General features: G+C 42.0%; 1 protein-coding gene across 1 annotated transcript; it reads left to right on the top strand.

Annotated features, from left to right (window-relative positions):
* The first annotated feature begins 828 nt into the window (after window positions 1-828).
* Window positions 829-6,993, top strand: LOC119260861 (uncharacterized). The gene is given in 1 exon segment (XM_037529967.2): window positions 829-6,993. A coding segment is annotated over 1 exon segment (4,584 nt). The 5' UTR covers window positions 829-886; the 3' UTR covers window positions 5,471-6,993.
* The last annotated feature ends 12,813 nt before the right edge of the window (window positions 6,994-19,806 follow it).

Genomic DNA, 19,806 nt, shown 5'->3' with positions numbered 1-19,806 from the left:
AGAAGCTGTTTTGTACTTAGTACCTGTATCTTTTGTACTTTGTACCTGTAAAAGCTGTAATTGTTTGCAAACCTGAAAATCTGTTCAATAGCCGGGTCAGGCTTAAGTGGACGCACTTGAAAGCCGCCGGCGTGGACCGCGGGAGACGTCCCCGGACCACATGTTAGGAAGGCCACACCCTTTGCGGGGAAGCAGATACCCCTTTTGGGGGCCTTTTGAAAAATCAGTCTTTGGCCTGTTTCTTGTGACGACAGCCACTGTACTTCTAGCATTTGTCATCATGGGTCAATCACCATCTACCCCTCTATCCGTTGTTTTACAGCATTTTAAAGATGTCAGGTCCAGAGGGTCGGACCTCAGTGTAAAAATAAAAAAAATCCCCTCTAATCACCTTTTGTTCCTCAGAGTGGCCGAAGTTCGGAGTTGGTTGGCCCCCGGAGGGAACTTTTGATTTACAGATTGTCCGTCGCGTAAAGGAAATCATCACCAGTGAAAGAAAATTCGGACATCCTGACCAACTCCCGTATATCTTAGTCTGGCAAGATCTAGTCCAGAACCCCCCTGCTTGGTTAAAGCCATTTTTGTCGTTACAGGCACAACCCGTACTGCCGGCTAAACTGCTTGGGTCCCACCCCAACACCCCGTCGGCACCTGCGGTTTTCCAAGACTCTACCCCGGAGGAACTTCTATTTCCACCACCCTATCATAACCCTTGTAGTAACCCTCCCCAACTCCTGCGGTCGGCTGACCACCCTCCCCCAGAGGCGGGCGGGGCTCGTGGGCAGGGTCCGGCGGCAGGCACCCGCTCAGTGAAGGCGAATTCCCGGATTCCACCGTCCTGCCCCTGCGTGTGGCAGGATTGCCTAATGAGCAGGGCAACCAGCCCATGCACTACTGGCCGTTTGCGACCAGTGACCTCTACAACTGGAGAGCACAAAATGCACGTTTCTCTGACAACCCTAAAGACCTTGTTAATCTCCTAGACACTGTTCTATTTACTCATCAGCCCACCTGGGATGATTGCCAACAGCTCTTGCAGGTCCTCTTCACCACTGAGGAGCGAGATCGTATACTGACGGCCGCCAGGAAATTAGTCCCTGGAGAAGATGGCACACCCACCACAAACGCGGCCCGCATAGATTTAGTGTTTCCCTTGACCCGACCTGACTGGGATTTTAACCAGGCTGAAGGTAAGGAGAGACTCCGGGTGTACCGCCAGACTCTAATGGCAGGGTTGCGTGCAGCAGCCCGCAAGCCCACCAGTTTGGCCAAGGTAGGGGATGTGCAGCAGGGAAGGGAGGAGACCCCCGCGGCTTTTCTAGAACGCCTCATGGAAGCTTTTCGGCAATATACTCCTATGGATCCGGAGGCAACAGAGAACAGGGCCGCGGTGGTAATGGCCTTTGTTAACCAGGCGGCTCCTGACATTAAACAAAAACTACAAAGAATAGATAGGCTGGGAGAAAAATCTATTCGAGATCTTATGGAGGTGGCAGAAAAGGTGTACAATCGCCGTGAAACTCCTGAGCAAAGAGAAGACCGCATCCGCCAGGAAGAACGGAAGGTAAGGGCGGCTGAAAACGCACGCCACACTCGGGATATGGCCAGAATCCTGTTCGCCGTCACTCAAAAGGACGACCCGGGTAAGCTACACCCCTCCCGCCGCCCCAGCTCCACAGGGACAGGCAGGACCCTACAGCGTGATCAATGTGCATACTGCACTCAAAAAGGACACTGGGCCAAACATTGCCCAAAGAAACGGGGAATAACCTCAAACAACCCCGCCGTTTCTGACACTCCTGTCCTGGTGCTCGGGGGCACAAGAGATGACAGTGACTAGGACCGTCAGGGCTCGACCCTCCCCGAGCCCCGGCTAACCTTAAAAGTGGAGGGGAGACCCGTTAATTTCCTTGTGGACACGGGGGCACAGCATTCAGTCCTCACGGAACCCTTGGGTAAACTTTCCGGTAAAACTTCGTGGGTGCAAGGGGCTACGGGATGCAAGCAGTATCCCTGGACCACGAAAAGATCTGTAGACCTGGGAAAAGGTCAGGTCTCGCACACCTTCGTTGTAATTCCTGAATGCCCGTACCCATTAATTGAAAGAGACCTTTTAACCAAGGTAGGAGCGCAAATCTCATTTGGACAGGAAGGTGTCGAAATCAAGGACTTTAAGGGCTCTCCCCTACACGTCCTCACGATTTCCCTTCAAGATGAGTACCGCCTTTTGGTGGCGCCAGATCACCCACCCCTTTCTGGGTGGTGGATGGAATCTTTCTCGAATGCTTGGGCAGAAACCGGGGGCGTTGGCCTGGCGTCCCACAGACCACCCATTATAGTCCAGCTAACGCCTGGGGCTGAACCCATTCGGGTAAAACAGTACCCTATGCCTGCAGAAGCCAAGGCAGGAATAACGCCTCATATTCGGAGGCTATTGGACAGTGGTATCCTTAAAACATGCCATTCGTCATGGAACACCCCTTTGTTACCGGTGCGAAAACCACACTCGCAAGACTTCAGGCCGGTACAGGACCTCAGAGAAGTAAATAAACGGGTCATAGATATCCACCCCACAGTCCCAAACCCTTATACCTTGCTGAGTGCCTTGCCACCTACTCATGTGTGGTACACAGTATTGGACTTAAAAGATGCCTTCTTTAGTCTACCACTAGCACCCCAAAGCCAGGAAATGTTTGCCTTTGAATGGCAGGATGCGGAACGGGGCATCAGTGGACAATTAACTTGGACAAGGTTGCCTCAAGGGTTTAAAAACTCTCCCACCCTTTTTGACGAGGCCCTTCATGAGGATTTAAGAAAATTCCGCAGCCGATTTCCCGAACTAACTTTGCTCCAGTATGTTGATGATCTGTTACTTGCAGCGGAAAGTGAGCATGCCTGCCGAACAGGAACAGCCGAATTACTGACGGAACTGGGCCAGATGGGATACCGCGTCTCCGCAAAAAAGGCACAAATTTGCCTGCCCGAGGTAATCTATCTGGGCTACCGCCTCAAAAACGGTTATAGGTGGCTGACGGAAGCCAGAAAAGCTACTGTCTTACAGTTGCCGACACCCACCACCAAAAGGGAGGTACGTGAGTTCCTGGGATCTGCTGGGTTTTGCCGGCTATGGATACCTGGATTCACAGACCTGGCCCAACCCTTGTATGAGGCTACCCGGGAAAAAGTAACTTTTCAGTGGACTCCCCAGATGCAGCAGTCTTTTGAGTCCTTAAAGAGGGCTTTACTGTCTGCACCAGCCCTGGGTCTTCCGGACATTACAAAGCCTTTCCATTTGTTCGTAGATGAGGCAAAGGGCATAGCTAAAGGGGTGCTCACTCAGTCCTTGGGCCCCTGGAGGCGTCCTGTGGCTTATCTGTCTAAAAAGTTAGACCCGGTGGCGTCCGGCTGGCCACCGTGCTTACGCATGGTGGCAGCGGCTGCCCTCCTTTTCAAGGACTCCCAAAAACTGTCTCTGGGACAAGTTACTTCCATAACCACCCCCCATGCGGTGGAAGGAGTCCTCAGGCAGCCGCCAGAGAGGTGGATGAGTAATGCCCGAATCACGCATTACCAAAGCCTATTGCTCAACCCAGAGAGGGTCAATTTTTCGCCACCCACGGGGCTAAACCCCGCCTCCCTCCTACCTGCCCCTGACCTGGAGGCCCATCTAGACTGTGTTGATATCTTGGCCCAGGTCCAAGGGTTACGCCCTGATCTGCGAGATAACCCTCTGCCGGACGGACTGGTTTGATTTACGGATGGGAGCAGTTTTATCCACGAGGGCCGAAGAGCGGCAGGGGCGGCAGTGGTGTCCATGCAGGAAGTCATATGGGCTGAGCCTTTGCCATCCGGGACGTCCGCTCAAAAGGCTGAACTAATTGCCCTAACCAAAGCTCTCACCTTGGCTCGAGGGAAAAATTTAACTGTGTATACTGACAGCAGATATGCATTTGCCACGGCCCACGTACACGGGGCCATATATCGAGAGCGCGGGCTCTTAACCTCCGACGGCAAAGGCATTAAAAACGCTCAAGAAATTATGGATCTCCTGGCAGCGCTGTGGCTACCACGTAAGCTGGCTATAGTACATCATCCAGGTCATCAAAAGGACTCCTCGACTCCAACTCAAGGTAATAAGCGGGCGGATGAGGCAGCACGCCAAGCTGCCCTAATGCCGGTAGATGCCCTGACAGTAAAACTCCCAGACCCAGGGGACCCGCAGCTGCCGGAAGACCCAGAGTATAGTGCTATGGACTTTGACTACATACAGTCTCTACCGGGTGCTTTTTCTTTGGGACACTGGTGGTACACCCAAGAAACTAAGGCCATCTTGCCAGCACACTTGGCCACTGATCTCATTCAGCGCTTGCACCGAGCCACGCATTTGGGAGAGAGAAAAATTCTAACTCTAATCAGGCAATGGAACCTCCATGTCCGGGACGCAACCTGTACCGTGCGACAAGTAGTGGCATCCTGCCAGTCGTGTGCCATGGTAAACGCCACCAAGACAACCGGTGAACCAGGAATGAGGCCGCGAGGAACGCGCCCGGGGGTCCATTGGGAAATAGACTTCACCGAGGTAAGACCAGGTAAATTTGGCTATCGATACCTGCTGGTCCTGGTGGACACGTTTTCCGGATGGCCGGAGGCGTTCCCGACAAGAGGTGAGTCAGCTCGAGTGGTAGCCAAAATCCTGTTGGAAAACATTTTTCCTAGATTTGGGTTTCCAGTGACCATTGGGTCAGACAATGGACCAGCCTTTGTCTCTCAGGTATCGAAATCTGTGGCTTCTGCCCTGGGAGCAGAGTGGAAGCTCCATTGTGCCTATCGGCCCCAGAGTTCAGGGCAGGTGGAGAGAATGAACAGAACTTTAAAAGAAACTTTAACTAAATTAACTTTAGAGTCTGGCGGGGACTGGGTGACTCTCCTTCCCTATGCCCTCTTCTGGGCTCGCAATTCCCCTTATCGTCTGGGTCTGTCTCCGTTCGAGATTATCTATGGAACCGCCCCCCCAACCACACCGCACGGTGCGCAGTTAGCTTGTGATTTGCCTTCTGATTGTGAACTTTTTCTTTCTGTGTGGGCTGTACAGCAGGCTCACCAGGAGGTCTGGCCCCGCCTCAGAGCGCTCTATGAAGGGGGAGGACCTTCTCAGACAGCCCACAAATTTCAGCCTGGAGATCTTGTCCTTGTCCGCCGACACAAGACCGACGGTCGTGGCCTCCAGCCCCGGTGGAAGGGTCCCTACATCGTCCTCCTGACCACACCCACCGCACTCAAAGTGGACGGCATCGCGGCCTGGGTTCATCACTCACACGTCAAGACGGCACCAACTGACGACTCCCAGCTGCAGTGGCGAGCCCGGAAGCATCCCACCAATCCACTCAAGCTGACTCTTCAGGCGCTCCCGGCTACAACCCATCGCTCCCAGACCACTGCCCACGCCGTGAAAAATGACACCAAACTGTAATGTTGGCTACCTACTGTCCTTCCTTTGTTTTCTCCTTGTCGGGGCTGACTGGGATCCCTGCCGACGGTGCATCACCGAAGGCATATTCGGTCATATTCAGAGCAAGTGCTATGTTAGTAAGCGTGCTTGCAGCCTTAAGGGAGTTCCTTTGTTTGTGGCGACCCTGATTAAGGGCACCACCCATGGATGTCCAGGTACAGTGGGGAGGGTGGTCTGTTGGAAGCGTTTAAATCAAATGCCGCCTAAAAATGAAAGTTGCAATCACTGTAAAGAGGGGGGGAGTTTTTCAGCCTATACCTTTGTTCATTCACAGTGCTATGAAAGGTCTACTGTTTATCAGTGCACAGAGTCCAATCGAACTTTCTGGACTGGTATATCCTTAGGAAATAACACGGGATATGTATGCCCTGTCAAAGCAGGAAAACCCTTTTGTTGGACTCTGCAAACCCACTGGGGGATGACAGATGGTGGGGGTGTGCAAGACCACGCACGAAAGCAGGAAGTTCAGAGGGTTTTTGAACAAGTTGCCCAAACACAGGATCGGTGGTTCAAGCCGATACACATCCCAGGCCCGGTGGGTTCCCTTAAATTGGAAAAAACAGTACAGGCCATGTTAGACTCAGCCCTACAATTTTTAAACAAGACCAACCCAACCCTGGCCAGCGATTGCTGGTTATGTCTAAGAGAAGGACCCCCCCGTTACACAGCGATCCCTGCTGTGTACAACTGGATTAATTGGACGAACCTAAAGGGCCCAACCCATACGTGTAACCAGACCTTGCCCATCAATAATGTCAAGCTCTCCCCAACAGTTGCTCAGATGCCATGCCTTAGTCACAATGGGACCTTAAGAGTGGGTCAAGTAAATAAGGTACTCTGCAGTTCAGTAGTCAGTGCAACTAAGGCGCCCAGTTTTAATGGCTCTGCCTCTATGTGCCCGCCGGCACTGGGCACTATTTTCTTCTGTGGCACCACAGCCTACCCCGTACTCCCTGCTAACTTGTCGGGCTTGTGCATTTTAACATATCTCATGCCCGATGTGGGAGTGGTCCCAGGCAACCAAAGCCTTCCCATACAGCTCATCCAGTCTGTGCCTGCCGGACATAAGCGGGCCATAATTACCCCACTACTGCTCGGCCTGGGGGTGGCAGCCGGAGTGGGGACCGGAGTTGCTGGAATTGGGACCTCTGTTAACCTTTACCAAAAAATTTCAGCTCAGCTGGTGGGGGACATTGGGCGGCTAGCAGATACAACCTTAGAGTTACAGTCTCAGTTAGACTCTTTGGCCGCGGTGGTCCTGCAAAACCGCCGCGGGCTAGATCTTCTCACAGCAAAGGAAGGAGGCATCTGTCTCTACCTGCGGGAAGAATGTTGCTTCTATGCTAACAAGTCAGGAATAGTTAGAAATAAAATTAAGCAATTACAAGAGGAACTAGAACACCGGAGAAAAAAGCTAGAAGACAACAATGCATTTCTTTGGGAAGGCTTAGGAGGATGGCTGCCCTATCTCTTGCCTCTTCTGGGCCCAGTTGTTACCCTCTTCTTAATTCTGTCTATCGGGCCCTGTGTCATTAATCGACTCGTGGCCTTTATTAAACAACGGGTAAACACGGTCCAGTTAATGGTGCTGCGCTCCCAATATGCCCCCTTACGCCAATATAACTCTCCCCAACAACCCCTAAAACAGGACCCCTCCCAATACATAGGAGTGGAGCCCTGACTGTTTCCCCTCATCGCCCACTTTCAGCAGGAAGCAGTTACTGATCAGAATGACGCCCCTTTTCCCTGACTGCAGTTAGGGGCTCCATTCCCAAAAAGGGAGGAATGAGACATAGGGCTAGTTAGGGTGATTAAGCAAGTTTCAGGAACAGTACAAAAGAGGACCTCTAAGGAGTTTAGGAAGGCTTCAGGGATAAAAACAACTAAAGGAACATCTCTTGTTTAAGCAGAGTAATTCTCATTTGTGGCTGAGAACTTTTGCTGGACCTATAACCCTGTGAATGAACAACAAAATGACACATAATGTGACTAAACGTAACCATAATTCTGAGACTGACTAACTGATAAAAGGCTTGGTAGCTGTGTTATTTTCTTAACTGACTAGCCGTTTTTTTTTCAAAAAAAAAAAAAAAAAATGGGGAAATGTGGAACCAAGCTTAGCTGAGGTTTCGCCATTTTGTATATCCTCCACCTTGATATGTTAGTCCTTGTCCTGCCGCATTCCGGAGATAGTTTCAGCAGTCACAACCCTCACTCCACTTGGTGACGAAAAAGCAGACCACCCCAGCCACCAATGAGGGCAGTCCTGTCCATAAATGGGACAGCATCTCTAACCGTCCAATCAGTTTGAAACTGTAACCGCGCTCGCCCAAAGTGCCTTTGTAGTAGCCAATGAATAATTGCCAACTTCTTTCAAAGTTCCCGCCACTCGCGACCCTATAAGATGTCCCAGCTTCCTCTGTTCGGGGCTCTCGACCTCTGCCGTTGCATCGGTGCGTGTCGAGGGCCCGGTCTCGAGCCCGTATTAAACTCCTTTGTGCCCTTGCATCGGTTGTCTGTGTCCTTGGGGGCTGCACTGGTCGACGTGGGCACAACAGTAGTAATTTACTACAGGGTATCACTAACTATTGTTTCACCTTCTGCAATAGTTGGTTTGATTCATCTGTCTTCTAGATCATACTGATTCAAAACCATCTTTTGTGCTGAAATAACAAATGTAGCGTCTAATTTTCTCCATAAATTGTTTTAAGTTAGTGATCTATGCAATCACTTAGTTTTAGGGATTGGTTCAGAGACTGGTCTTACAAACATCTTTATAAATGATGTGGAAAAGAGAAAGTTCACAATGAAGTTCCCAAGTTTGCCAATGACCCTAAGCTCTTCTGGTTAATGAAATGCCAAGGTGATTTGGATAAAGTGCAGGAAGGTCTCATGAAGTTGCATTAGTGGATGGAAAATTGACATATCAGCCTCAGAAAGAACAAAGATAAGAAAATGAGATGAGCCAATGTATTATGGAAGAAAATAATCCAAACCAAACTTGGCAGTGGTCATGGGGCTGTCCATTACAATGCAGAGATTATTGTAGACTTTTCTCTGACCACAGTTATGAATGTATGAAAGGTTGATAAAATTCTGACAATCATCAGGAAGAAAAGGGAAGCAAAGTGAAACTCAGAACCCTTTCTTAATGGAAAATCATGATGGAGATGTGCCTGATACTTATAGTACTGCTGATGATATTCAAGAACATAGTGAAAAAGAAAGTACTACAGGGCAAGACATTTGAAACAACCAAGAAGAATGGCAATGCTACCATGTGCATGTAGACTATAAAGATACAACCCCCAATGGAGAGTAGCAAAGTTTGAGGGAAAATTGAGTCCAAACCTTCAATGTCTCAAGGATCTTGCTGTGTAAGAATTCAATTTTATAATTGATAGACTCAACACAAAATAGATTTATGAAATTCATTTCGTGGAAAAAGAGTACCTGATGAGTACTAAAAGATAATGAGAATTACTTTTTTTCCAAAAAGTAATTAAACACTTGTGATATACATTTAAATTGTTATTTAAGAGGGGCTGGGATGATTTTGGATCTATTTCTAACATTTAAAACTGGGTATTAGTGAATATGGCCATATATATAACACATATGTAACACACACATATATATATGTGTCTGTGTGCATATATATTTATTCTTAGTAATTATTCTTTGGTGTCCATCAGAGACAATAAAAAATAAAAAGCAGCTCCTCAGGGCCAATAGTTCCATGAGTTGAGCAGTTAAAAATGGAGAATTATAATTAGTGCATGAGTTTCTCAAACATCTGCCACATCATATTGTTTAGTTACTATTGAGACAAGGCAGTGAACATCTAACAGATTTAATCTTTATAAAACATGGAAACATTTCTCAACATTTTTCTTAAGTAAACCAATGAAATGTCATCTTGGAGGGTGGGGGATGGAGGAGATGAGCCAATATTAACAAAATCCCTACTGAAATCTGGAAATTTAGGAATTTCTTTATGATTTATGTGTTCAAAATAACTGGACCACAGCCTTGGTTGTTTCTGTTCTGTTGCTTTTCAATAACTAATTAAGAGTCCCTTGGGGGAAGAAGCAATCAACTGTAGCGTGACTAGTACTTGATGTTATTCAAAAACAATTTTAGAATGGTGAATTTGACTACCACATATAGACACAAAATACTTCTAAGAAACTTACACTTTGCTGGCTACAACTATTTTCATTTGTCTACTGGATGACCAATAGTAAAAATGATCTAAGACAGGTCTTAGCAAACAATTTTTGAAAAGGTACAGATAATGAACATTTTTAGACTCTCTGGACCATCTTGTCTCTGTTACAACTACTTTGCCACTGTGACTCAACAGCAATCTTAGATGATACGTGAACAAATAGTTGAGGCTATTTGTTGTAATAAAACTTTATTTCCAAAAAAAAAAAAAAAAAGGGCACCAGACCTGATGTGATTTGAAGGTCAGCTGACAGGTAAACTAAGGGGAAGCTGATATTAATGGAACATAAATTATAAAAACTTTCCAAAATAAAGACATTAAATTAAAATATGTATCTCACAGAATCCCCTTTAGCAACTTGTATATAAGGTTGGACTTTACTTTTAAATCCTTTTGTGTTCTTCCCCTGGGGTTTATGTTGAGAGACTATGGAATTTGCATTCAGAGGGCCTGGACTCCAGGTCTTGTACTTCCATTTACTACCTGGAGGAACTTGAACAGGGGGCTTAACTTTTCTAAGTCTTGGTTCTTTCTTCATAAAATATAACAATATTCATGCTTAGTTTGAGAATTTAATGAGATAATATTAATGAGAAGGATTTTGTAAAAATAACCTATAAATACTTAAATACAGTAATGAATATTTATTGCTATCACTGTCCTGGATTGTTGGTTAACGAGTGCCTTTTTCCATTCTGTGAATACCCTCCCAGGCTAATTAGCTTCTCCTGAGTTAACAATTAGAGTTTACAAGTGAAAAGAATAAAAAATTCAAAGTTAATGATAGTAAGTCTAATTCTATCACTTTCTCCCAATGAGAAATAGGTTAATCCACGGCAAATATGACCATAAAATCTTTTTACTAAAATTATTTTACCCATTAATCATAAGGTTTCAAGAAATACATTTTTACAAAGAAAAGAAAATCTAAAAATTTGTCAAAAGGAAAAATAAGAGAAGTTGTAGTAGCTGACATAAATGACAATAAGGATTTAAGAAGAAAAGATTGCTAGAGGGTGAGAAATCAGAGGAAATTAAGGAAGTAGAATGTATTAGCTAAGTCAAACGGCAAAACCCAAACCAAGCCAACAATGGTGTTTATGGGAAGAATAAAATACTCAAAGTTAATGACAGTAGGTCTAGTTCAAGGTAAGCATCTAAGCCTGCAGGCAAGAACCAAACAAGAGGGCCTCCGCCTGTGGCACAGGCAGTTGAGCGCAGCGCTGTGAAGCTGTCCGCAGCCTCTGAAGCACCAGTTTGATCCCCACTGGTGGGTGAGGGTCCCACATGGCAAAGCAGACCTCTCCTGTCTCACCCGCTGCTCCCCTCAGCAGTGTACTTTGTCAGTCTGCCTGTTCTGTTCCCCACTCTGTCTCTAGTGAATCCTCTCACCCTCCCACACAACCCGTACCCTGGTTCTTGTATAAATAAATAAATCAATCTTAAAAAAAAAAAAAGAACCAAACAGCTCTGAGTTTATCTGTCCCCATTACCAGTGTCACCGTTTTATTGTTCCTTCACCACTTTGTTTTGGTTATTGTGCTTGAGACCTTCTAGTTTTTTTCTGTATTTACTGAAAAGCATCCAAAGAAAAGGACCAGGACACATTTCACATAACAGCCTACAGTTGTATTGGTTCTGCATTTCTAATCACAGAAAGTTTCCTTGGGAAAAAAAAAAACAAAAAAAAAAAACCATGCCCGTGTGCCCTGACTGCAAAATGAGTTAAGATAAATGAAGACTAAATAACAGACTTGTTAATCAGGATTTGGGGTAGACTTAAATTTTCACAGTCCATTTTCTCGCTCTCACTTTCTCGCTCTCTCAAGCCTGTATTCCTGCTTTATACATTCTCACAACACACATCTACACCCACGCACGCCTGTCATACTTTCTCTACCCAGATGGATAAAATGGACTGAAGTTGGGTGCACCAATGTGTCTTTTATAATCAGTATTCACTGTCTCAGAGTCAGACAAATGAGAAAAAAATAAAAAGCATACTTTTTTTTGAAAGCTTAAAGAAATGGCATTCTTCTTTTTCCTATTGTGACTCAAACTAACCTATCTAGGTACCACATTTATATAAAGTGGATATTCAGTTTCACCATCTGCCAAACAGAAGGTTAAAAGTCTGACTGTTTAAGGGGAAACAAACAATTGAAGAGGGTTTTATTTTCATCTCAAAAAAGATTTGAAATATGTCATCTCATCCCTAAACAGAGTTATTTCAGTCACTGGATTATATGTAGACTTGGCTATACCGGCAAAAATATAAAAACACAGTGAAGAATTGTATCTTTGTTAATCTGGAGTTTTAGTGGATTTAGAAGTTTCAGTTTTTTGGGAAAAGAAGAATAATCAGATATCAGGAATAAGAAGAATGGAGTGGTTTATATGTGAGAGAGAGGTATTTATATTTTAAGGAGAAACACTTAGAAATTTCTATGAAACACTATCTAGAACCCTAAAGATAGAACATTCTTCTCAGAAAAAAAAATTAAGGTCAAAATATTAATGCTATTTTCATACCCCTCGATCCACCTCTGAACTTCAAGAATGGAGGAGGCTATGTCTAGGATACTTAATAAATATTTCAGGGGAAATACTTGTTCTGGTGATAGTACCCTCTCTTTGTTTATCTCTAGTAATTTAAGTAATATTCTATAATGAAAAGCAAAAATTAATAGGACTTTTCTTCAGGTTCCCAACCCCTCCATTTAGGAAAGATTTTTGTGTTCTATATTCTGTATTTTACTAGTAGAGCTTCTTTCTTCTGATACCAAACTTACTTAGGCCCCTTCCAGTCAAAGGAAAGAATTCCTAGGACTATAATGTCAGCATATGTTCTCCAAAAGGACTGAAATATTCCATCTAAATTATTTTATTTTTAAACCAATGGTAGAGAAAGTCAGGAGACATAAATGTTGTAGATACCCCCCCCCCAACTCCTCTCTCTCTATGTCATTTATGCTTACTACCACTAAAAAGAAGTAGAATGCACAGCAGGTATGTGCTCTGACGTTTAAATTTTAAATCTTATTGTTATCTTATTATAATTTAAATCTTATTGTTATCACTGCAACTCAGTCATAGGAAAGTAGTTTCTAAACAAAACAAGGCTATTATTTTTACCAGTAACAAGGCAAAAAGACGTGGAGGAATGACTTGAATTGGATTAAAATGGTTTATCTCTAGATTGCTTTTTAGACAGTTATAGATACCTGAAACAATCAAAAGCATTCATTTGCGCTTTGCAGAGCAGCTTGTCAAAGTCTGTTTGCCTAAGAACACCCTGTCTTCGGTCTTTTTCTAAAAAATGCATTATAGAAGTACTCCACTTTGGTAATATGTGATGAAAGTGACACTGATACGAAATGTAAATATATGCAGGGTGGTTTAAACCTACAGCATTTTATATGTAAAAATTCTTTAAAATATACATATGTGTACATTATAATTGAAATTCAATTGACAGCATCAGATAATAATTGTTCTATTTTTATTTTTAAAGTGTACATTGGAAGAGGATATACACTCAAAGATACACTTTTTTTTCACTTTCTACGAAAACACTGGCTATCTTAATTATTTTTAAACATTTGGCTATGAAGTAAAATTGAAAAACAGGCTATTCATTAGGTAGAATCATATGAAATTGCAGGTATTCAAATGTTTTTAACCAACAAAAAGGATAATTTTACATGGTTCATACAAAAATGGGATTCCCTGGGCCTCCCTGGTGGTGCACAGGGAGGTGGTGCACAGCATTGTGAAGCTGTTTGCAGCCTCTGCCGTACAAGTTTGAGCCCCAGCAGGCCAGGGAGCTACCCACATGGCACAGCAGACCTCTTCTGTCTCACTGCTGCTCCCCTCAGCAGTGTATTTCAGTCAGTCAGCTTGTTCTTTTCCCCACTCTGTCTCTGGTGAATCCTCTCACCAACGTGCCCCCCCCCAACACCTCTGGCCTGTACCCCAGTTCTTGTATGAATAAATAAATAAATCTTAAAAAAATGGGCTTCCATAAAGGAAAAACATCTTTCCAAAGAAGGAATACTTTTCAAAAACTCTTTCATTTTTAAAATATTTTGAATATTACCTTAAGTTTTTCAATTACTCTACTTGCAATTTAATAGATTAGCCATTGTTCATACAATTTCCCAATGCTATTTTCTAGAAATCAGGTGGAAAGATTACAATACACATGAATTTAAATTTCTTGTCTAGACACATTTTTAAAGTCCTGAGTATAGCCATTGGATTTAATGAGTTTTGTCACACTTATGCACCCACATATCCACCACCATATCAAAATGTAACACATTTACCTCACTTCACCTTATGCTCCTTTACAGGTAATGCCCCCACACCTCTAGGCCACCTTAGATCTGATTTCTTTGTATAGATGAATTTACTTTTTATAGAATTTATCAAAGCATAATTACGTAGTATATACTTTTTGTTCCTGGTTTATGTCAACAAAATATAGAGACTCATCTACTTTGTTATATCAGTAGATCATTTATTTTTAAAAATTTTAAAGACTTTATTTACTTACGCATACAAGAACTGGGGTGTAGGCCAGAGGTGTGTGTGGGGGAGAAGATTAACCAGAGACAGAATGAGGAGCAGAACAACAGGTGGATCTACTGAAATACACTGCTTAGGGGAGCAGTAGGCAAGACTGGAGAAGTCTGTTGTGCTATGTCGGTCAGATCCCTGGCTGGGGATGTAACTTAGGCCTCAGTGGCTATTGATAGCTTGATAGCATGGAGACTTTAACCTTTGTGCCACCCGGAAGTGGTGTTTATTTTTATTGCTATGCTGTAGTTTTCCGTCATATGAATATATCATAATTTTGTCTTTTCATTCATCTGTTGATGGACATGTGGGATGTTATCAGTTTTTGCCTATTATGAATTAGGATGCTGTGAATACTATACTATACTATACTATACTATTGTTATATACTATATAAAGACTCTATGCTTTCATTTCTCTTGGTGAGTACTGGGAGTGGAATTACTGAATCATATATTAACTATATGTTCAGCTTTATAATACCTTATCAAGATGATTTTCAAAATGGTCATACCTTAATTTTTGTGACACTAGGCTAGTCATCTCAAAGGTGGCTTGTGGCTTAATGAATGACAACTATGACAAGACAGGTGCGGCTTCCACCAGTATAGGCATCAAAAGCCAAAGTGGCACCCAGAGGCAGAGTGAATAGAAACACCCAGCACTGGACAGTGAGACCAATGATGGCATGCTTCACAGCATGCCTGGCCTGATACTAGACATAGGAGTGCCACAGAACTCATATTATCCTTGGGGAGAGGAGAAAAGACAAAAGCATGAAATGGTAGATTTTCTTTTTTTTTAAATTGAAGCACCTTTGGCAAAGATTTGATCCAATTAAGTGTCATGGAATGTCTGAGTCTCATGAAATGGTAGATTCTTAAATCAAAAGAGATTGCAGCATACCTGGAAGTGACTAAACCACCTTGAATTAGGAAGATTAAGTTTTATAATTAGAGCAAACTTGAGAAACAACTGAAAATCATTTATAGAAAACCAGACAAGGGTACATTTTAGCCAACTTGACTTTTATTACCTGAGAGTTTCATATTCCTCATATATAGAGAAGGTATGTAAAAATATTATAGCAAAGTTAATGAAATTACCAGGTTTGATGAAAACTACTTGGTCACAATTACTTGTTCCTTGAGATTTCAGGTTCCTTATCCTTAGGATGCTTAGTGGCAAAACCAACCTCTCCTAGCTGTGATTTGATTCCTTCTCTGCAATATCAGGCTAGCCTTCCATTTCATGAATGTATAATATCATATTGTCTTACATTTAATAAATCTTCCTTTCCTGTGCCAAATACCCTAATATGACAGTATCGGACAATGGTGATAAGAAAGTGCTTGGTTTCCTCAGCCTTCAATTCACATAAAGCAAGACAATATTAAACGTCTGACTAGTTGTTAACAACAGCTTGAAATTGTGAGTGTCACTGGGATATGAGTATTTTCTGCAGTTCATCATTTCAACAATTTAATGTGAGATATTTTACAGGGAAGGGGTAGGTGGAAGATACAGGTCTAGCTTCCATTTCCTGTTGCTTGTGATCACGTTTGTCACTCACCTGCTTGAACTGCTAAAACCCTTTAGGCGTCTGCTTGTAGATGCCTCCTGTTAAGTGGAAAAAAGTTTCCCTTGCTTCTTAGAAAATCATGATAAACATGTCAACACATTAGGGGATATGGTAAACTTTTAAATATGTAAACATCTGATGAGGTGATCTTTTTGATTGGAACTTTTATGTTGGTTCAATAGGTAGGACTAGTTTACTATCAGGTATCTGAGACAGTCATACACACATGCTGGGATCTGGGGGCAGCTCTTTCTGAAATGTATGGAAATGTGTTTAATGCATAGACTCTGAGTCTCCTCCTGGAACCCCCTTCATATTTTAAAATGGGTGGTCCTGTCTTTCTTATGGTGTTGAGATAGTCTAAAATAGATACACTAAATCCAGTACAAAATGCACTTAGATTTTTTTTCTGGGTGTTTGCAGCACATTTGTACAAGTTGTTAAAAGACTTGTTTTGCTGAATTTTCATTAGCACTTTCTTAGTGAGATAGTAACATTTAATATCACTGACAAATATATAGTAAGAACTTTTCTAATTATTGGATTTGTAGATATTCAAGAGTTGGCAGAAATTCTAAAATCTGACAATTCAAGGAATCCAACAATTGCTATGATGACCCTAATATTCTTACTAATAATAACCACAGCAACACTTACTGAGCACATATTTTCCAGGCATTGTTCACACGGTGTTATATTATTAATCACAACAGCCCTTTGAGGTAAGTACTATTACCTTCATTTTAAGGATGGAGGAACTGAGACTCTGAGAAGTTAATTACTTTGCTCTATGTTACATAGGTACCAAGTGGTAAAACTACAATGTAGATGGAGTCAATCCGGCTCTAGATGCTGTATTCTTAATTACCATAATAATTATATTCCACTTTCTTCAGTCTTTATTTTTCAAAATTTTATTTTTATTACAACTTTAATCTCTAGAGCAGTTTTAGATTCAAAATGAAATTGAAGGGAATACAGAGATTTTCCACATGCCATGCCCCTACATGTGCACAGCCTCCCCTCCCCCAATTTTCAACATACCCCCTAGAGTGGTGTATTTGTTACAATCAATTAACCTTTGTTGACACATCATAATAACCTGAAGATCATAGTTTAATTTAGGTTTCACTCTTGGTGTTGTACCTTTTATGGATTTGGACACAAGGGTATTAACTATCCATAATGATATCATTCAGAGTATTTCCTTTACCTTACAAATTCTTGATACTACAGTTATTTATCCTTCCCACCTTCCCCAATTCCTGGCAACCACTGATTGTTTACTGTCGTTGTAGTTTTGCCTTTTCCTGAATACCACATAGTTGGAATCATATAGTATGTAATCTTTTTATTTATTTAATTTTTTTATAAATAGAAATTATTATTATTATTTTTTTTACTTTCTTTTTAACTTTTATTTATTTATTTTTTTAAATAATAAATTTTATTTTTTTATATCCCCATACAATTGCAGCCCCCCCCATTCTGACCCCAATCCCTCCCCTCCCGCCCCCGCCCCCTAAAAATGTCTCTGGTTCATAGTTTTTTGTTGATTTTGATTTTCACTTTCTTATAGTTATTCATTTTCCTGGTCCCTTATTTAAGTTTTCTAGATTCCTGCTATGAGTGAGACCATCCGGTTAAATAGAAATTATTTTTTAAAAAGATTTACTTATTTATGCATACAAGAACTGGGGTACAGGCCAGAAGTGGAGGGGTGATAGGATTTACCAGAGACAGAGGGGGGAACAGAACAGGCAGATCGACCAAAGTACACTGCTGAGGGAAGCAGCAGGTGAGTCAGGAGAGGTCTGCTGCACCATATAGATTAGCTCCCTGGAGGCCAGAGATTGAACCCTGTCATGGATAGCTTGATCGTGCTGCAGCTCAACCCCTTGAGCCACCAGGGATGCCCTACATCAACTATAACTTTTTTATAGTTTTCTTAGTACATCAACTATAACTTTTTTTAAAAAACATATTTAGCCCTACATTTATAGCTAATCCATGTCTACTTTCAAATGACACTACACCACATTCACAGGTAGTGTGAGTACCTTATAATAACAAAATATTCCTAATTTCTCTCTCTTGTCCCTTGATTTTTATTTCATTTGTTTCATTGATTTATAAGCATAGATACATGAACTTACATACTTAAATCTATTGTTGGCAGTATTTTGAACAAATTGTGATCTGTTAGGAGGGTAGAGCAGAAAAGTCTGATATCAAAAATCATCTTCTAGACTAAGACTTATCTATTAGAAGAACAGTAACTCTAGTACAAATTTCTGATTTCTTGAAGAAGTTTGGGTCATATGGAATGGTTTGTTTGTGGAATGATTGACTACTCAGGATCCCAATTACAATGACTTCAGAAATTAATTAATGTCAGCAACATTAATTCATTCTCTAAAAAAACATGCATTGTTGCACTAGTTTTAATAAGATAGAGAGGTAAACTGGAGAAGGTAAGACCAGGAACAAGAGGACCAAATGTGAGTTTAAAAATGTGAAGATGGAGATCTTTCTTTTTGTCAACATTATAAGCCACTTAAAGATAAATCATTTAATCCCAATTTTCTATTTTTTTACTGTCTTCCAAATTTGTGATTTATTCATAAAGAACCAACTTTTAACTTGGCTGAACCTCTTTATTGTATGTTTCTTTCCCAGTTCATTATTTTTTTTCTTATTTTTTTTCTCTTTTTTTTCTATCTTCTTTAGGCTATTTCTTTTCTTGATTTAAATGGATGCTTAGTTATATTTTATGTTTTTTTTTCTTTCTATACTTTGAATTTTTCCTCTGACTCATGTTCAAATTCATTAATTCTATCTTCAGTTTACTAATCTGCTCATAAGCGCCTGCACTTAGTTGCTAACTTTGGTTATTACATTTTTCCTAAGATGTATTTTGTTAAAAATTAATTTTAGTTCTCTGTCAAAATTTTCTTTTATTTCTACAATATATCAAACACAGTTATTTTAAAGTTACTTTTGACATCCCTGAGACTCTTCAATTTTTCATGGTTTTATTGGATTTCATCCAGTTATTGTTTTCTCTTTTTTAGTCCTCTTTAATTTGGATTGCATGCCTGTCATTGCATATGCAAGATCAGAGATAATTTGAAGCTTAAAAGACAACTTCTTATTCCAGGGAGATTTTACATAGATATCTTGAATTTAGAAACATTCTCATATGACTTTATCAGAAACTCTAAGCCTTCTATCAGAGATTGGGATAATTTGAAACTAGACTACAAAAGATCTATTCTCCCTTCAGCCATTACTGACTTCCTTCCAGTATTCTGCAAAGAATGCCTTAATCTTCATCTCACCGCTGCAGCAAATTTCTTTTTTTTTTTATAGATTTATTTATGTATGCATACAAGAATTGGGGTGTAGGCCAGAGGTATGGGGGGGAGGTGAAAGGATTCACCAGAAACAGAGTGGGGAGCAGAACAGGCAGACTGACTGAAATACACTGCTGAGGGGAGCAGTGGGCGAGTCAAGAGAGGTCTGCTGCACCATGTGGGTTGCTCTCTGGCCAGCGAACTCATGCTGCAGTGGCTGTGGAGAGCGTCATAGTGCTGCATGGTAATCCCTTGGGCCACTAGGCAGGCCCCCTGCAGCAAATTTCTAATGGCTATATTTTATCCAGAGCCTAACATTTCAGATTAGAGTGTTGCTACAAACAAGTCTCTCAAATACAACCGCTATGTCCTTCCAATTTTATCTTTCATTATTCCTCAAAATGCGCCCATTCTGTGAAAATAATTTATCTACCACAACAGGAATAGATGCTTCTGCTTACTCGATTCTGTGCCATCATCTTCCTGCCTGGAAAACATCACTTTGTCCTCTAAATCCTCATCCTTTTCACCTTCAAGGCCTACTCTC

Source organism: Talpa occidentalis, unplaced genomic scaffold (genome assembly GCF_014898055.3).
Source record: "Talpa occidentalis isolate TD23 unplaced genomic scaffold, MPIMG_talOcc4v2.1 talOcc4.6, whole genome shotgun sequence".
Lineage (NCBI taxonomy): Eukaryota > Metazoa > Chordata > Mammalia > Eulipotyphla > Talpidae > Talpa > Talpa occidentalis.
This window is presented reverse-complemented; position numbering and strand designations above follow the sequence as displayed.